This window comes from Lissotriton vulgaris, chromosome 1_1, assembly GCF_964263255.1.
Source record: "Lissotriton vulgaris chromosome 1_1, aLisVul1.2, whole genome shotgun sequence".
Lineage (NCBI taxonomy): Eukaryota > Metazoa > Chordata > Amphibia > Caudata > Salamandridae > Lissotriton > Lissotriton vulgaris.
The window spans coordinates 2,139,240,709-2,139,255,682 of NC_141685.1; the positions used below are offsets into that span (position 1 = coordinate 2,139,240,709).

Genomic DNA, 14,974 nt, shown 5'->3' on the forward strand with positions numbered 1-14,974 from the left:
GGAAGATGCACACCATTTCATACCCACTCATCTAAATATGTCAAGCAAAGCAACCTCAATTTGATTCTACGCCGCACCCACTTGAGCAGCTGCTGCTGAGAAAATATTTGCAGGAATTAGTGATTTGTAATATCTCTCTAGAGCGCACACCAAAGTGCAAGCCAACCCATCTGTAGCTTTGAAGCTGGAATCCCATCTGGAGGTCCACTTAAAGCCGGAGCTTGCGCTCAACCAAAGTGCCTGAAACAGGCACATCCCGCTGGTTACTTGACTTGGAATTAAGCAGCAAACCAGGACTCATTTGGCCCCCAAACCTCAGTGCACTGCACACTCCTTCAGACCAACCAACTAACCTCGACAAATCTCATGGAACCAATCCTGCAAGGCATAGAGAAAAATACATGTTTCCCCATAAATAAGGCCTCCTAGCAACTAGCAAATGAGAACAGCCATGCAGCACCCTGCTACACTGTGCATGCAACATTAATATCAGCGGCTTATGTTGTAACATACAACAATGTCCACCATGTCAGGAGCCCTGTCTGGAGCAGCAATGCTTTAAACTCAACAGAACAGGCCCGAATGGACCATACAAAACAACACTCTATACCCACTCCTCCAACCAATTACAAGTTCTATAATCACACTAAGATTTAACATAACATGTTCTGTACTGAGGGTGTTGGGATTACAGCACTAGCGGAGTCACATAAGAAAATGATCTGATTACATATGCAGTACAGCAAAATAATGTTATAGTATAAATGCAAATTAAGTGGAATGCACGGTGCATTGAGGCAGCCGCTTTACATAAAATTGGCTGCGCACCACGGGTTGACAGACCCCCGGCTCGTATTCTCACTAATGAAGCGGTCATTACGGACGCCGAGCATGAATATTTTACTGGGTTGGTGACCAAAGGCCTCTGATCTCTGCCTCTCCCATGTGGCTGCCCCACCCCAGAAGTGATGTATCCGTCACCACTGTAAACTCTGGTTGGGGAAGATTTGTGAGCCAAACTTCAATTGTCAAGCAGTGCCCTCCGAGATCTGGATGCAATCGGACAGATTCCCCTGATTCAGGTACCACTGCAGAGCCCGCATATGCCATCTGGCATGATCCACCAGCAGGATGCAAGAGGCCACGAGGCCCTGCATCCTCAGGGTCTGTCTGACCGAAACCTGGATTAGCGGCTGAAAGATTGGAATCATAGTCTGAATATCCCGGACTTGCTGCTCGGGGGAGGAGAAACCCGAAACTGCGTTGTGCCCAGAACCACTCTGATGAAAAGGATCTTCTGAGAGGGAGGCAGGTGTGACTTCGGCGCATTGATAGCGTTGATAGTGAACCCCAGCGAATGCAGGAGGTCCGCCATAGTCTGAAGGTGGGAGACTACTGCCTGGGACGAGCCCGCCTTCAACAGCTAGTCGTCGAGATAGGGAAAGCCTGGAATCCCTGATCTGCGCAGATGAGCTGCGACCACGGCCATCACTTTCGTGAACACCCGAGGGGCGCTGGTAAGGCCAAAGGTGAGAACGGTAAACTGAAAGTGCTTGTGGCCTACCACAAACCGTAGGTAACGCCAGTGGGCCAGCAGGACTGGGATGTGAAAATAGCGTCCTGCACGTCCAAGACTACCATCCAGTCTCCCGGATAAAGGGCAGACCGGACCTGAGCCAGTGTCAAAATTTTGAACTTTGCCTTTGAACTTTGGTTGACGTTTCTGAGATCAAAGATAGGACGCAGGCCCTTGTCCTTCTTGGGCACCTGAAAGTAGTGGGAATAGCAACCACAACCTACTTCTGGGACAGGAACTCGCTTGTTATCTCCCTTGGCCAAAAGAGCCATAACTTCCTGCTGGAGGAGGGCCAGATGATCCTCCAACATGCAATGGAATTGAGGTGGTATGGATGGAGGGGTAGTCACGAAGGGGAGGGAGTAGTACCTTCGGACTATCTGCAAAACCCACCTGTCCGACGGGATGTTGAGCCAGTGGGGGAGGTGATGGCAAATCCTGCTGCCCACTGGCGATTGATGGGCCTGAAAGTTCGGACTAGGAGGGTTTGGAGGCTGCTGCAGAGGGGGCGCTGGTGGACTGGCCCGCCTGCTGTCCCCCTGACCCACAGCGGTGGGATCCACGTCCTCTGCCGTGCAGAGGCTGGACAGCTGGGGCAGGCCTGTGGCTCCTGATGGAACTTGGCGGGGCACCCCTTCCATAGCCACGAAAGGAGCAAAAAGCAGACTGAGCTGGGTGGGAGATGGAAGCGAGGCCTAAGGATCTGGCCGTAGCCCTGGAATCCTTAAAGCGCTCGAGTGCGTTGTCTGCCTTGACGGCCATCAAAGGGCATGTCCAAAAGCGTTGCTTGGCCATGACCCGCAAAGCCAGCAAACGTCAACCAGGCGTAGCATCGCAGTGCTACTGACGTGGAAATCGGCCTGCCCAGTGAGTCGGCGGTGTCCAGCCCACACCGGATGGGAAACTGCTGCGTCTCTCCCTTGGGCAACAGTACAGGAGAGCACAGCCTGGGCCTCCGCCTGGCCCTGTGGCAGCACCTGCGCAACTGTGTCCCACCCTGAGTGGGAGTAACAGCCCAATAGAAATGCAGTGTTCACCGACCGCAGTCCCAAGTTGAAGGACGAAAACATCTTTTCGCAAGGTGGTCCAGCTTCTTGGATTCCCCATCAGGTGGTGCATTAGGGAATGTGCCTTTGGATGTTAAGCCTTGGACTACCAAGCTCTCTGGGGTAGGGTGGGAAGAGAGGAAAATGGGGTTGCCCAGGTCTGGGCGGTGGCGTTGGGCAATCATCCTGTCCACAGGAGCCCCTGTGTTGGGCTTGGACCAAGTGCCCAAGAGGATGTCCGCAAGGGCCTCATTGAACGGCAGCAGGGGCTCCGAAGAGGCCACTGCTGGCTGAAGCACGTCGGTCAGGAGGTTAGTCCTGACCGCCACCGCAGAAAGCTCGAGGTTTAGGGCCTCGGCTGCCCTACACAAAACCACTGTGTAAGACGCACCCTTCTCCGTAGCCACGGTATGGGGGAGAAAGCATGCCAAGGTCTGGGGAGGTGTCCACACCACAGGCGTCACCCAACTCCTCTCCTCAGTCCGGCTCCTCTAACTGGTCTGCAAGAGGGTCCACAGAATAATGCCATGGCTTAACAAGAGAAACAGCAAGAATGTCATCTGAGCCTCTTGTCACCATGTATTTAAGAATTATCTGGCTGACGGAAGAAATGTTGTAAAGATTTATCAGACTCGCAGAGTAACCAAGAATGACTCTGCAAGACGGTCTGCCTCTGGCACTTCTGGAAAGTTGTGGAAGGATTAGCAGAACGAGCTGCTTTTACCCACAGCAGTGAATGAAAGTCTGCGTATAAAAAGCAAGTTTCATTGCTATGTTGTTTAGATAAAGTAGGTTTAAAAGAATATTACACTTTGCCTTGGTTGGAATGTGAAGAATGATATTTTAAGTTAATATACTAACATTTTCGAGTTACAATTAAGTATGTTTATTGGCATGCTTCACAAAAAAAGAAAATTCATCATGGTGAAAAACAACAATGAAACGATGCCAATTTAATTCCCAACACTAAAACCAACATCATTTTGGACTGTTGCTAGTTTTTTTACGAGGCAAATATTAGTATACAAAACTTAATGCGATTTGAGGTTACAATATGAATACTTTACACCCTTCATTTAATTTATTCTTGCCTGAGAGGTCCTGACTGAGTCTGGGGAAAGGGGGGCATCCATGTTTTTTGCAGGGGGAGCGGGTGCTCAAGTTTCGTTACACTACTGACATGCACATAAAGTTGTTAAAACTCAAAACGTTGTGATCCAGTTCTGATCACTGTGCCTCTCGCAGAGCCCCCGAACTTGGAAATTAATTATCTGCAAACTGCAGGAGCATGAGTCATCCACAGAGCGCTGTCAGGGATATCATAAACAGCAGCTAACATAAAGAAACACATTCAAGAGGGAGAGGACTGAAAGTAGCAATAACGTCAGTGGCGTAACACAGGCCCCCGCAGGCCCTGCAGTGCGGAGAGGGCCCCAAGCTCCAGGGGGGCCCTTTCAGAACAGTACTGGCAGGAGAGCTGCCGATTTAGTCGGATGGGCCTCCACGTACCTTTCAGGGAGCCCCCTCAATACCGTTTTACCTCACATGCAGGTGGCTTTCTCCCCCTCACTGTAAACATGCCGCCTGCATCACGAGTCAACCGCTACCCAAGCTCTGCAAAGATTATTGTATCAAGAGGCTCCCTCCCAGGCTTGCCACTGTTGTTTTCTCTTCAGAAATGGAGCGTGTGAGACAGACTCTCCTGGACCCTGAACAAGTCTTCAAGGAAGTGAGAGTGCGACAAGGTTGGTGTATTCATTCACCACTTAACTAGACAGTCTCTTGCCCCATCCTCACTTAAGCCACAATTTGTGACACATTTGCTATTTTAAGGCTTGTAATAACATAGCTTTTATATATTTAAGTCCATACAGATACTGAAAACAGCAAAACCACAAGTACTAAAATGCAGAGTACAGGGGGCATAAGCCCCAAACAAAAAAAAATAGGTTTTGGAGGGGCAGGTTTTGCAAATTAGCATAGGCAGTGTGCAGTAATGTCACAGAGAGAGACATTGCAAGTCTATTATGCCACTCTTTAATGGTAATGAACCAGATTCACCTAATATAAGCATGCACATGAGCAGTGTATGCCCTCATGTACATAAATAGGGAAGGCTTAAATGTATTTTGGTACAAAAATGTGGGAGGTTGTTAATGAAACATAGGGGAATATATTCACATTAACTTTTATTGATCAGAGCAAGTTTCCAGTGGAAGAAAGCTAAAATATTGTAATGTATGATATAGAATTAATATAGGCCTCACTGAATCTGACTTGCATATATATATATCTGTGCTTTTTTGACTGCAATGCAAATGTATTCTATTATTCATTTCCTTTTGCATGATAACGTGGATTAACATAAGCTAATAGATACAGACACATGATCCACTTTTTCCGCTATTTAATTCACTAATAGGGAGTATTTTCATGTGTTCTGCCCGTGCATATTCTCTATTTCAGTGTGACCCTGATAGTTGGCAACCCACTAGCAATTCCTTTGATATTTACTAAATACCAGGCAATTGGGGTATACCTGCTACTTGCTACCAAATGGGGTTTTGAACACATAATGAACCGGAAAAAGAAAATGCGATGTGTTTTCACAAGCACAATTAAGCTGATTGTTGGTGTCTCATCATTTCCATTTGTTTCAGTTGGCGAATTTTAATATGCTAATTTTCCAATTTTTTTGTTTACTAGACTTTCATACTAGTGTCCAGCGGGAAGGCTTTGGTACGTGAAGTAACAGTAGGTGGTATAGCACCCAGAATAATGTGCTGCATGGCTAAATCCTTATAAGATCCCAAAAGCGAGAGCTATTGGCTGTGCCCATGCTTGTTTCTGTTTGAGGTTGCCAGGTTTTTCCTGGCAGTGACGGACAGAAAAAGTAATACATTTGACATTCTGCCCTAAACAGGGTGGGTGGTCTGGTGTCGCCCTTTTGAAGTTAGCTTTCTGACACCAGAGCCAGTGGGGGTACTTCCATTGGAAAGATAATGCTGGTCTATGAATAGGGTAGGCTAACCGCTGGTTTGGCGGACAAGTACGCATGTTCTGGTTCCTAAATCTTGTACTTGGTGTAGTTATGTGAGATCAGACACTTGTGAAAGTTAAGGCTAAGCCTCATGGTATGTTTGCTCTTTACTAGAAAGACCGGTTTTTCAACAGCACTGCTTATGTAAAGACACCTGGTTCCTGTATACTCCAAGAACTAATAGCTTTATAATACATAAGAATATTCTAGCATATTTGGCTTGGATTTGTTAAACAGGAAACAGTAAAGTATTTATGGCACGTCTGACTGAGTTTATGTAAGTATTGAAAACCATTGGCCGGGTTTTCTCCTTGAATAAACGCCATAATACAGATCTACGTTTGGAAAGCTCTTAACGCAAGCCCAGAAACTGCTATACTTGGCTCAAACAAAGCCAGTCCAAAAGAAGGATTGTGCCTGTTTGTGTTAGTATTTTTTATGTTTTTATTAAATATTGCATTTATGTATTTGGTAATGATTTTAATTAATAAAGCAATAAAGATTACTTACCATTTGGGTTGGCATTTGTATAAGTCAAGCGTGGCTGGTGAGCAACAGAGCATTGGTCAAATACCTAAGTGGGGAACAGTTGCTGTCCTTGTTTTTGCCCAGTTTTATGTTCTAGTTTGTTCTATCGATGGTAGATCGTGCACATTTTCAGTTGAAGGGATCCTACTCTCTGTGCAAGATTTATGCAGCACTTTACGCTTAGGCTTTACTGAATCCAGTATTTCTGAGATGCACATATTGCCTGCAAATTGGTCTGTTCAGACCTCCGCCCTCCAATACTACTGGTGGGACAGTTAAAAACGTCATATTTACGTCCTGCTAGATGCAGTACTGACAAAATTACAAAATTAACACTTTAAGCCGTCTCTGGCTCCCCCATATTGACGCCCATAACCTGGGAATAGATTCGATTAGACATTTAGAGCTTGATTCAAAAGGGCCTCCAAACTTATGGCGGAGGCCCCACAGAATGCCCACACTCGGTGTGGAATCCCCACAGTGAGAACTGTAGAGATTGCGCCCAGAGTGTAGACCCCCCCCCACACACACACGACTGCGGGACCTCCCTCTGCCACACGTTTGGAGGCCCTTTGTGGATCGCCCCCCCTTGGTGACAAATCGCACACTGTTTTTGGTTCCTTTTCAAGTTGAAATATTTTCCCATATTAGTGAGAGGGATGTTCTTTAGGGTTTCGCGGTCGTTCTACCACTCCTTTTTAGTTTTTCGTAAGCATTCTTCAGTATGATAAGCTACATGCTTGTTGTGCTTTTCATTTGTGCCATTGACACCCCGCGCACTCCCCCCCCCCCCCCCCCGATTATTTGGATACGTTTTCAAAGGTTGACATCAAAAATAGTATTCTTGTACTTCTGTCCTTAAGTGGTGGATGCTAACACATTCTGTCAAGCTTAGTCTGCTGGGGGTTAATAAAAGCCCTGGGATGCCATGCATAATTGAAATCACATTTGTCACTTTAATGTATTATAGTTGCACTTATACAACGATGTAAACATCGTTTTCCATTAATATATTACTATTTTACTTGAATCACTGAACATTTTAAAAAGAAACTTGAACTTTTAACGTGATTCAATATGCAGTTGCTTCCTTTCATAGCAAATCTTTTTTTAATGTTTTGAGATAAAAACACCCCTGTGACTTTATTGAAATAAAACGTTGTCCCACTGTCTATCATGGGCTTTCATAGACGAACATGGTACACGGTGTGAACTTTTCATTAGTACTCTCACTGTCCAAGTAACATTCTTCTAGCATTCTTGTCTCGTGAAAATTAAAGATGGCTTGAAAAGCAGTAAATCGTTTATTCTTTAACATTACTTCTGAATAGTTGGTGTTGCTGGCTATTAGCCTTACTTTTGAGGATATACATTCATGTAATAAATCATCTGGCTCTTACAATATTGAAGATTTGAATTCGCATGAAAAAACAAGCATTTACAATGCAATAGGTCTTGCAACTGCGAGTTTTTGAGCTATTGGCATTGTAAATTCAAAGGCACTGCCATTTACAATACCAAAAGCAACACCTATTGCATTGCAGAGCGTGGTGTCCCTGAAGCGGGCGCCACGCTCATTACTAAAGTTAATAAAAGATAATGATACCGAGCGCGGTGTCCCCGAAGCGGGTGCCACGCTCGGTATTAAAGGTAAAAAAATAATAAAATAAACCAAGCGCTTTGTCCCTGAAGCGGGCGCCACGCTCAACATGCAAATACAACAAAATAAAGCAGCCGCCATTGTCCCAATCAGTGTCAATAACAAAAATAGTGTTCCCTCACTAGATAAAGCAGTCCATGTAAAGTGCCAAGTAAAAGGTCCGGTCCTTATGGGCAGTAACAAATGGCGACACAGCGGTAACTAGGAGGGACTAACAAGCCTCTTAATGACTCAGAAGCCAGCATTTAACAAAAACAATGACACCAGCCAATGAAAAATATGGGAGAGTGGCGGGGCTTCCACAGCATACTCTATTACAGCATGCCTCGCAGAGCTGCTGCTAGGCTCGACCTAATGAGAAGAGCATTGTGAAAAGAGCAGGCTAGGTACAATAGCGAAACGCCACCCGGGATGCAGTAGGAGCTTGAGTTTATTACATATGCCACAGCCAGGGACCAACTGTCATTACCGTTGTGGGCCAATTCCCAATGACAATGTCAGACTGTCGCAATCCCAATGTCAGAAAGGGCAGCTAAAGACTAAATATCACTTGCCGAAATACACTGGGCTTGGCTTCAAGCACCTAAAGGCGATGCAAGTCTCACCTAAACAGATTCAGCTATAAAAGCATGAAAATTGTGCATGATTAAAATCACTACTGTGCAGATATGTAGGAATAGATCTAGTTTACATTAGTGTCACTTGTGATGAGTGACAATTGGCAGGCATAGTGGTTGCATGGAGCTAATAATGTCAGACCAGCTGTAGCGTTTTGATTTGGCTTGAAACTGCATGTTTGAGCTTTTACTTTCTGATCGATCATGCTTCCACTGCTGATTATATAAAATCTTCTCTTGCAGAAATCGCCCCTCTGATTGAAAATGGTACCATCCTGGGCTACAGCTGTTGGTTTCTCTCTTATACCACACGTTGGAGGAATATTGGGAGCCTCAATAACCAAAAAGGCAATCCCAACCTGGTATGCTTCACTTAAGCTACCATCTTGGCGCCCACCCAACTGGATGTTTGCTCCTGTGTGGACTACTTTGTATACATCAATGGGGTACGTTTTGTTTCCAGAGATTGGTTTTTGCCTTATTAACATATTTAACAGTCTCGCGAGGATCTTCTTTTGAAGAGGAATGTTTACCATGAGCAAACGAAAAAATACCTTTAGTTTCAAATGTAATTTACTACGCATAATTGATTGCTATTAAAAAAAGAAAAAAAAAACGAACTGCAGTACTTCAATGTGAACATCTAACATGTACAACACTTGTTTTTTTATTCATTTTTGGTGTATTGCACCCCAGTGCATTGCTGATTCATATACATTTGACAAGATGTTCAAATATTGTCATAGACAAGAAATGTAGTCCAGATTTCTGGAATCATTTAACCTGATAATCCGTGGTAGTTTTTATTCCAGACATTAACACCCATGATCTTCAACTTTAAACTCAAACCTGGGTGCCATCCTTTTGGTTGTAGCTATCATATTTTTCTGTCTGTGTGCAATATCATGTTAAGATATACATACTCCTCATCATCTTCGCGGTACCCACTTCATCGCTCTCCGTCAGATCAGAACTTAGTTCTGCTATATACCCCGTCCATGATACTGGAATCATTCATGACATACTGAACAAAATCAGTATCTCCTGAGAAGAGGAAGCCTTGAGACAAAAACTGTGTTTCTGATTAGACAGTAACATTATCAAGAAGGACTCCAGCTTGGAGTCGTCATTTCTAGTGAGCGCTGCAGAACCTGGTATGATCTGCCACTCGATGTACATGCCTTGTAACCTTTTGAGGGAACGTGAAATAGGACTAGAAAAACATACTGAGTAATCACAAATGATGCTTGATTGAGGTTTGAAAACAAATACTATCTGACGTCTGCAAACATCTTTTACTACATATTCTCCTGGCCCTATTTATCATTAAGATTGATTCTACACTTTGTCCAGTAGATGCGGGGGACAGGTTGGTCCTACATCCGACACCTCTGCACAGATCCAGGGGAGCAGTGTCTCTCTTTGGGCCTGTGCATAGCCCACCGAGGCTTAGTGCAGAGTCGGAAGCGCTGTATGGGGTGTAATGAACTCGCGACTCCTTTGTCCTCAATGAGAATCCTTCACAGAGAGCTCCTCTGAGAAGCTGCTGCAGCCCCACGGAGAGACCTGTCTAGGGAATGCAGGCATGTCCATGGGGGTGCAAAGGAGGTGAGCCCGGTCCTGTGGCGGTACATAGGAGGTGAGGCCTGTCAGGGGAGATAAAAGTTCAGCAACCGCTCCTTTTCCAGTCTACCCCAAGAATATGGAACGCACTGCCTCCGTAAACCTGGACAAACCCCTCGACTACCTCCTTCAAAACGAAGTAAAATGCTTCTTTTGAATAGATTCCTCTAAAAGTACCCCTAAAGTCACTCAGCATGACTATTTTTCTGTGGTCACCTCTGGATCTTGAATCTACCAGGATGATTGTTTATATTGTATCTGTATTGCTGATTGCTTATTCCTTCTTGCATTTTTTCCTTGTATATAGGACTTGATTGCTATATATATATATATAGCACTCTAACACCCTGATGGGTCATGTCCGCACTATATAAAACTCTTCAGATAAATAAAATGAATAAATCGAAACCACAGCCTCAACATTCCGGGTCTAGATACTAAACACTAGATGCATTTTTCAACACTTTCCAATGTACACCACCACTATATCCCTGAACAGCAGTATAACGAGCAAGCTATATTACTTTAACCGTCTTAGTTAAACTGCCCAACAAGATCACCACCTTTGCAGCTAGGAGGCGTTTCAGTCTTCAGAAGCACCCGCCCACCATCCAGGTGGCGTTCATCTAAACACACAACCGAATGTCAGACCACACTTCATGCCCTATATTCAGCAAGTCTCAACAACGTCTTGGCCCTAAAGCCCCTTTGTTCTATCTCGAGGGCTTTGAATTGCAAGGCACTTTCTACAGAACTGTCTTCCTGCCTCAACTCACAGCTGTACCTGCTCTCCCAGTTTGTTAACATTTCTTTAAAGCACACCTATTTAAACTAGTAAATAAGACCTACTAAAACACCTACCACCACATGTAAACACCCTCTCAGACCTACTACACCACTATGGTGTCTTTGTATTACATGAATGTACTACACCTATTTAAGCAAAGTGCACTTGCATCTCTTTCCCTACAATGAACTCACGATGTAGTTATTAATGGTTTTATGTTTCTACTCTTGCATATACATATGTATCCTGCTCTAAATTATGTACAACACGAAAGTGTGACGGAATTCCGAATGCGTTTTTCATGCATGCCTTTTGGAGCTCCGTCATTTGAACGAATGCGTCTTTAGCATGCATTTGTTCTTCACGCAAGTAGTTTTAACAACTTGCCTTGGGGGCGCTGGATATTGAAATAGTTTAATTTACTATTTCAACTCCAGTCTGTGCAACAGTAGGGAAGGTTTTGAACTTTATATCCAATACCACTCCACCATTGCGCCCCCCCAAAGCAAGTCCTTGTAACTAGTTGCGTGCAGAACAAATGCGTGCTTAAGACTCATTTGTTCTGTTGCCGGCGCTGTGAAGGCACATCATGATTCTGGTTTCGTCCTAAAGGACGTTTCCCGTACAACAAGTCTGGTAGAAAGGCTGAGCGAAAACAAATTACTACCTACAATCACACAAGCATTTACAATGCAATGGTTTCGCCTTTGGAAAAGTTATAGCTATTGGCATTGTAAATGACAAAATTTGTATTTATGTGTTGGTTTTGAAAACAGATAAATAAATGGCATTGTCATTTACATTGCCATTAGCCTCTGCAGTCACTCTGCAGTCCCTAGCACTCCATAGCACTCCCTAGTCACTCTGCACTCCCTAGCACTCCCTAGTCACTCTGCACTCCATAGCACTCCCTAGTCACTCTGCACTCCCTTGCACTCTGCAGTCACTCTGCACTCTCTAGCACTCCCTAGTCACTCTGCAATCCCTCGCACTCTCTAGCACTCCCTAGTCACTCTGCACTCCCTCGCACTCCCTAGTCACTCTGCACTCCCTAGCACTCTGCAGTCACTCTGCACTCCCTAGCACTCTGCACTCCCTAGCACTCCCTAGTCACTCTGCACTCCCTAGCCACTCTGCACTCCCTAGCCACTCTGCACTCCCTAGCCACTCTGCACTCCCTAGCACTCTGCAGTCACTCTGCACTCCCTAGCACTCTGCACTCCCTAGCACTCTGCAGTCACTCTGCACTCCCTAGCACTCTGCAGTCACTCTGCACTCCCTAGCACTCTGCAGTCACTCTGCAGTCACTCTGCACTCCCTAGCACTCTGCAGTCACTCTGCACTCCCTAGCACTCTGCAGTCACTCTGCACTCCCTAGCACTCTGCAGTCACTCTGCACTCCCTAGCACTCTGCAGTCACTCTGCACTCCCTAGCACTCCCTAGCACTACCTAGTCACTCTCCACTCCCTAGTCACCCTGCACTCCCTAGCACTCCCTAGTCACTCTGCACTCCCTAGCACTCCCTAGTCACTCTGTACTCCCTAGCACTCCCTAGTCACTCTGCACTCCCTAGTCACTCTGCACTCCCTAGCCACTCTGCACTCCCTAGCCACTCTGCACTCCCTAGCACTCTGCAGTCACTCTGCACTCCCTAGCACTCTGCACTCCCTAGCACTCTGCAGTCACTCTGCACTCCCTAGCACTCTGCAGTCACTCTGCACTCCCTAGCACTCTGCAGTCACTCTGCAGTCACTCTGCACTCCCTAGCACTCTGCAGTCACTCTGCACTCCCTAGCACTCTGCAGTCACTCTGCACTCCCTAGCACTCTGCAGTCACTCTGCACTCCCTAGCACTCCCTAGCACTACCTAGTCACTCTCCACTCCCTAGTCACCCTGCACTCCCTAGCACTCCCTAGTCACTCTGCACTCCCTAGTCACTCTGCACTCCCTAGCACTCCCTAGTCACTCTGCACCCCCTAGTCACTCTGCACCCCCTAGTCACTCTGCACCCCCTAGTCACTCTGCACTCCCTAGTCACTCTGCACTCCCTAGTCACTCTGCACTCCCTAGTCACTCTGCACTCCCTAGTCACTCTGCACTCCCTAGTCACTCCCTAGCACTCCCTAGTCACTCTGCACTCCATAGCACTCCCTAGTCACTCTGCACTCCCTAGCACTCTGCAGTCACTCTGCACTCCCTAGTCACTCCCTAGCACTCCCTAGTCACTCTGCACTCCCTAGCACTCCCTAGTCACTCTGCACTCCCTAGCACTCTGCAGTCACTCTGCACTCCCTATCACCCTGCACTCCCTAGCACTCTGCACTCCCTAGCAGTCTGCAGTCACTCTGCACTCCCTAGCACTCTGCAGTCACTCTGCACTCCCTAGCACTCACTCTGCAGTCACTCTGCACTCCCTAGCACTCTGCAGTCACTCTGCACTCCCTAGCACTCTGCAGTCACTCTGCACTCCCTAGCACTCCCTAGCACTCTGCAGTCACTCTGCACTCCATAGCACTCCCTAGTCACTCTGCACTCCCTAGTCACTCTGCACTCCCTAGTCACTCTGCACTCCCTAGTCACTCTGCACTCCCTAGTCACTCTGCACACCCTAGTCACTCTGCACTCCCTAGCACTCTGCAGTCACTCTGCACTCCCTAGCACTCCCTAGTCACTCTGCACTCCCTAGCACTCCCTAGTCACTCTGCACTCCCTAGTCACTCTGCACTCCCTTGCACTCCCTAGTCACTCTGCACTCCCTAGTCACTCTGCACTCCCTAGCACTCTGCACTCCCTAGCACTCTGCAGTCACTCTGCACTCCCTAGTCACTCTGCACTCCCTAGTCACTCTGCACTCCCTAGTCACTCTGCACTCCCTAGCACTCCCTAGTCACTCTGCACTCCCTAGCACTCCCTAGTCACTCTGCACTCCCTAGCACTCTGCAGTCACTCTGCACTCTCTAGCACTCCCTAGTCACTCTGCACTCCCTAGCACTCTGCAGTCACTCTGCACTCCCTAGCACTCCCTAGCACTCTGCAGTCACTCTGCACTCCCTATCACTCTCCACTCCCTAGCACTCTGCACTCCCTAGCAGTCTGCAGTCACTCTGCACTCCCTAGCACTCTGCAGTCACTCTGCACTCCCTAGCACTCTGCAGTCACTCTGCACTCCCTAGCACTCCCTAGTCACTCTGCACTCCCTCGCACTCCCTAGCCACTCTGCACTCCCTAGTCACTCTGCACTCCCTAGTCACTCTGCACTCCCTAGTCACTCTGCACTCCCTAGTCACTCTGCACTCCCTAGTCACTCTGCACTCCCTAGTCACTCTGCACTCCCTAGTCACTCTGCACTCCCTAGTCACTCTGCACTCCCTAGTCACTCTGCACTCCCTAGTCACTCTGCACTCCCTAGTCACTCTGCACTCCCTAGTCACTCTGCACTCCCTAGTCACTCTGCACTCCCTAGTCACTCTGCACTCCCTAGTCACTCTGCACTCCCTAGCACTCTGCAGTCACTCTGCACTCACCACTCTGCACTCACCACTCACCACTCTGCACTCACCACTCTGCACTCACCACTCTGCACTCACCACTCTGCACTCACCACTCTGCACTCACCACTCTGCACTCACCACTCACCACTCACCACTCTGCACTCACCACTCTGCACTCACCACTCACCACTCTGCACTCACCACTCACCACTCTGCACTCACCACTCACCACTCTGCACTCACCACTCTGCACTCACCACTCTGCACTCACCACTCTGCACTCACCACTCTGCACTCACCACTCTGCACTCACCACTCTGCACTCTCTACTCTGCACTCTCTACTCTGCACTCTCTACTCCTCAAGTACTCGAAGTCTTCAAGGTCCTTACGGAACTCAGGAAAAACAAGGGGCAGAGCCCTGAGTTTAGGCAAGAAGACTGCCAAAAATTTCAGGACTACTTCTCCACTAAGATCAACGATCTCTTATTGGAAATAGCTACTACCCCAATTTTGGACTGTCCTTTACAGATTGTCCCGATCATCCGCCCAGTAGATGATCCCTTAGTCACCCTGCCCTTGATTAAAAAGGACAGATTGGCAAA

General features: G+C 47.0%; 1 protein-coding gene across 2 annotated transcripts in view; it reads left to right on the plus strand.

Annotated features, from left to right (window-relative positions):
* TSPO (translocator protein) overlaps positions 1-14,974 on the plus strand; it is an 80,536-nt gene that overhangs the window by 23,968 nt on the left and 41,594 nt on the right. For both annotated transcript variants that reach the window (XM_086922238.1, XM_086922247.1), the window contains exon 2: positions 8,711-8,913. In XM_086922238.1, the coding sequence (XP_086778364.1) occupies positions 8,732-8,913 (182 nt within the window). In that variant the 5' untranslated portion in view covers positions 8,711-8,731. The remainder of the gene's footprint in view (positions 1-8,710; positions 8,914-14,974) is intronic.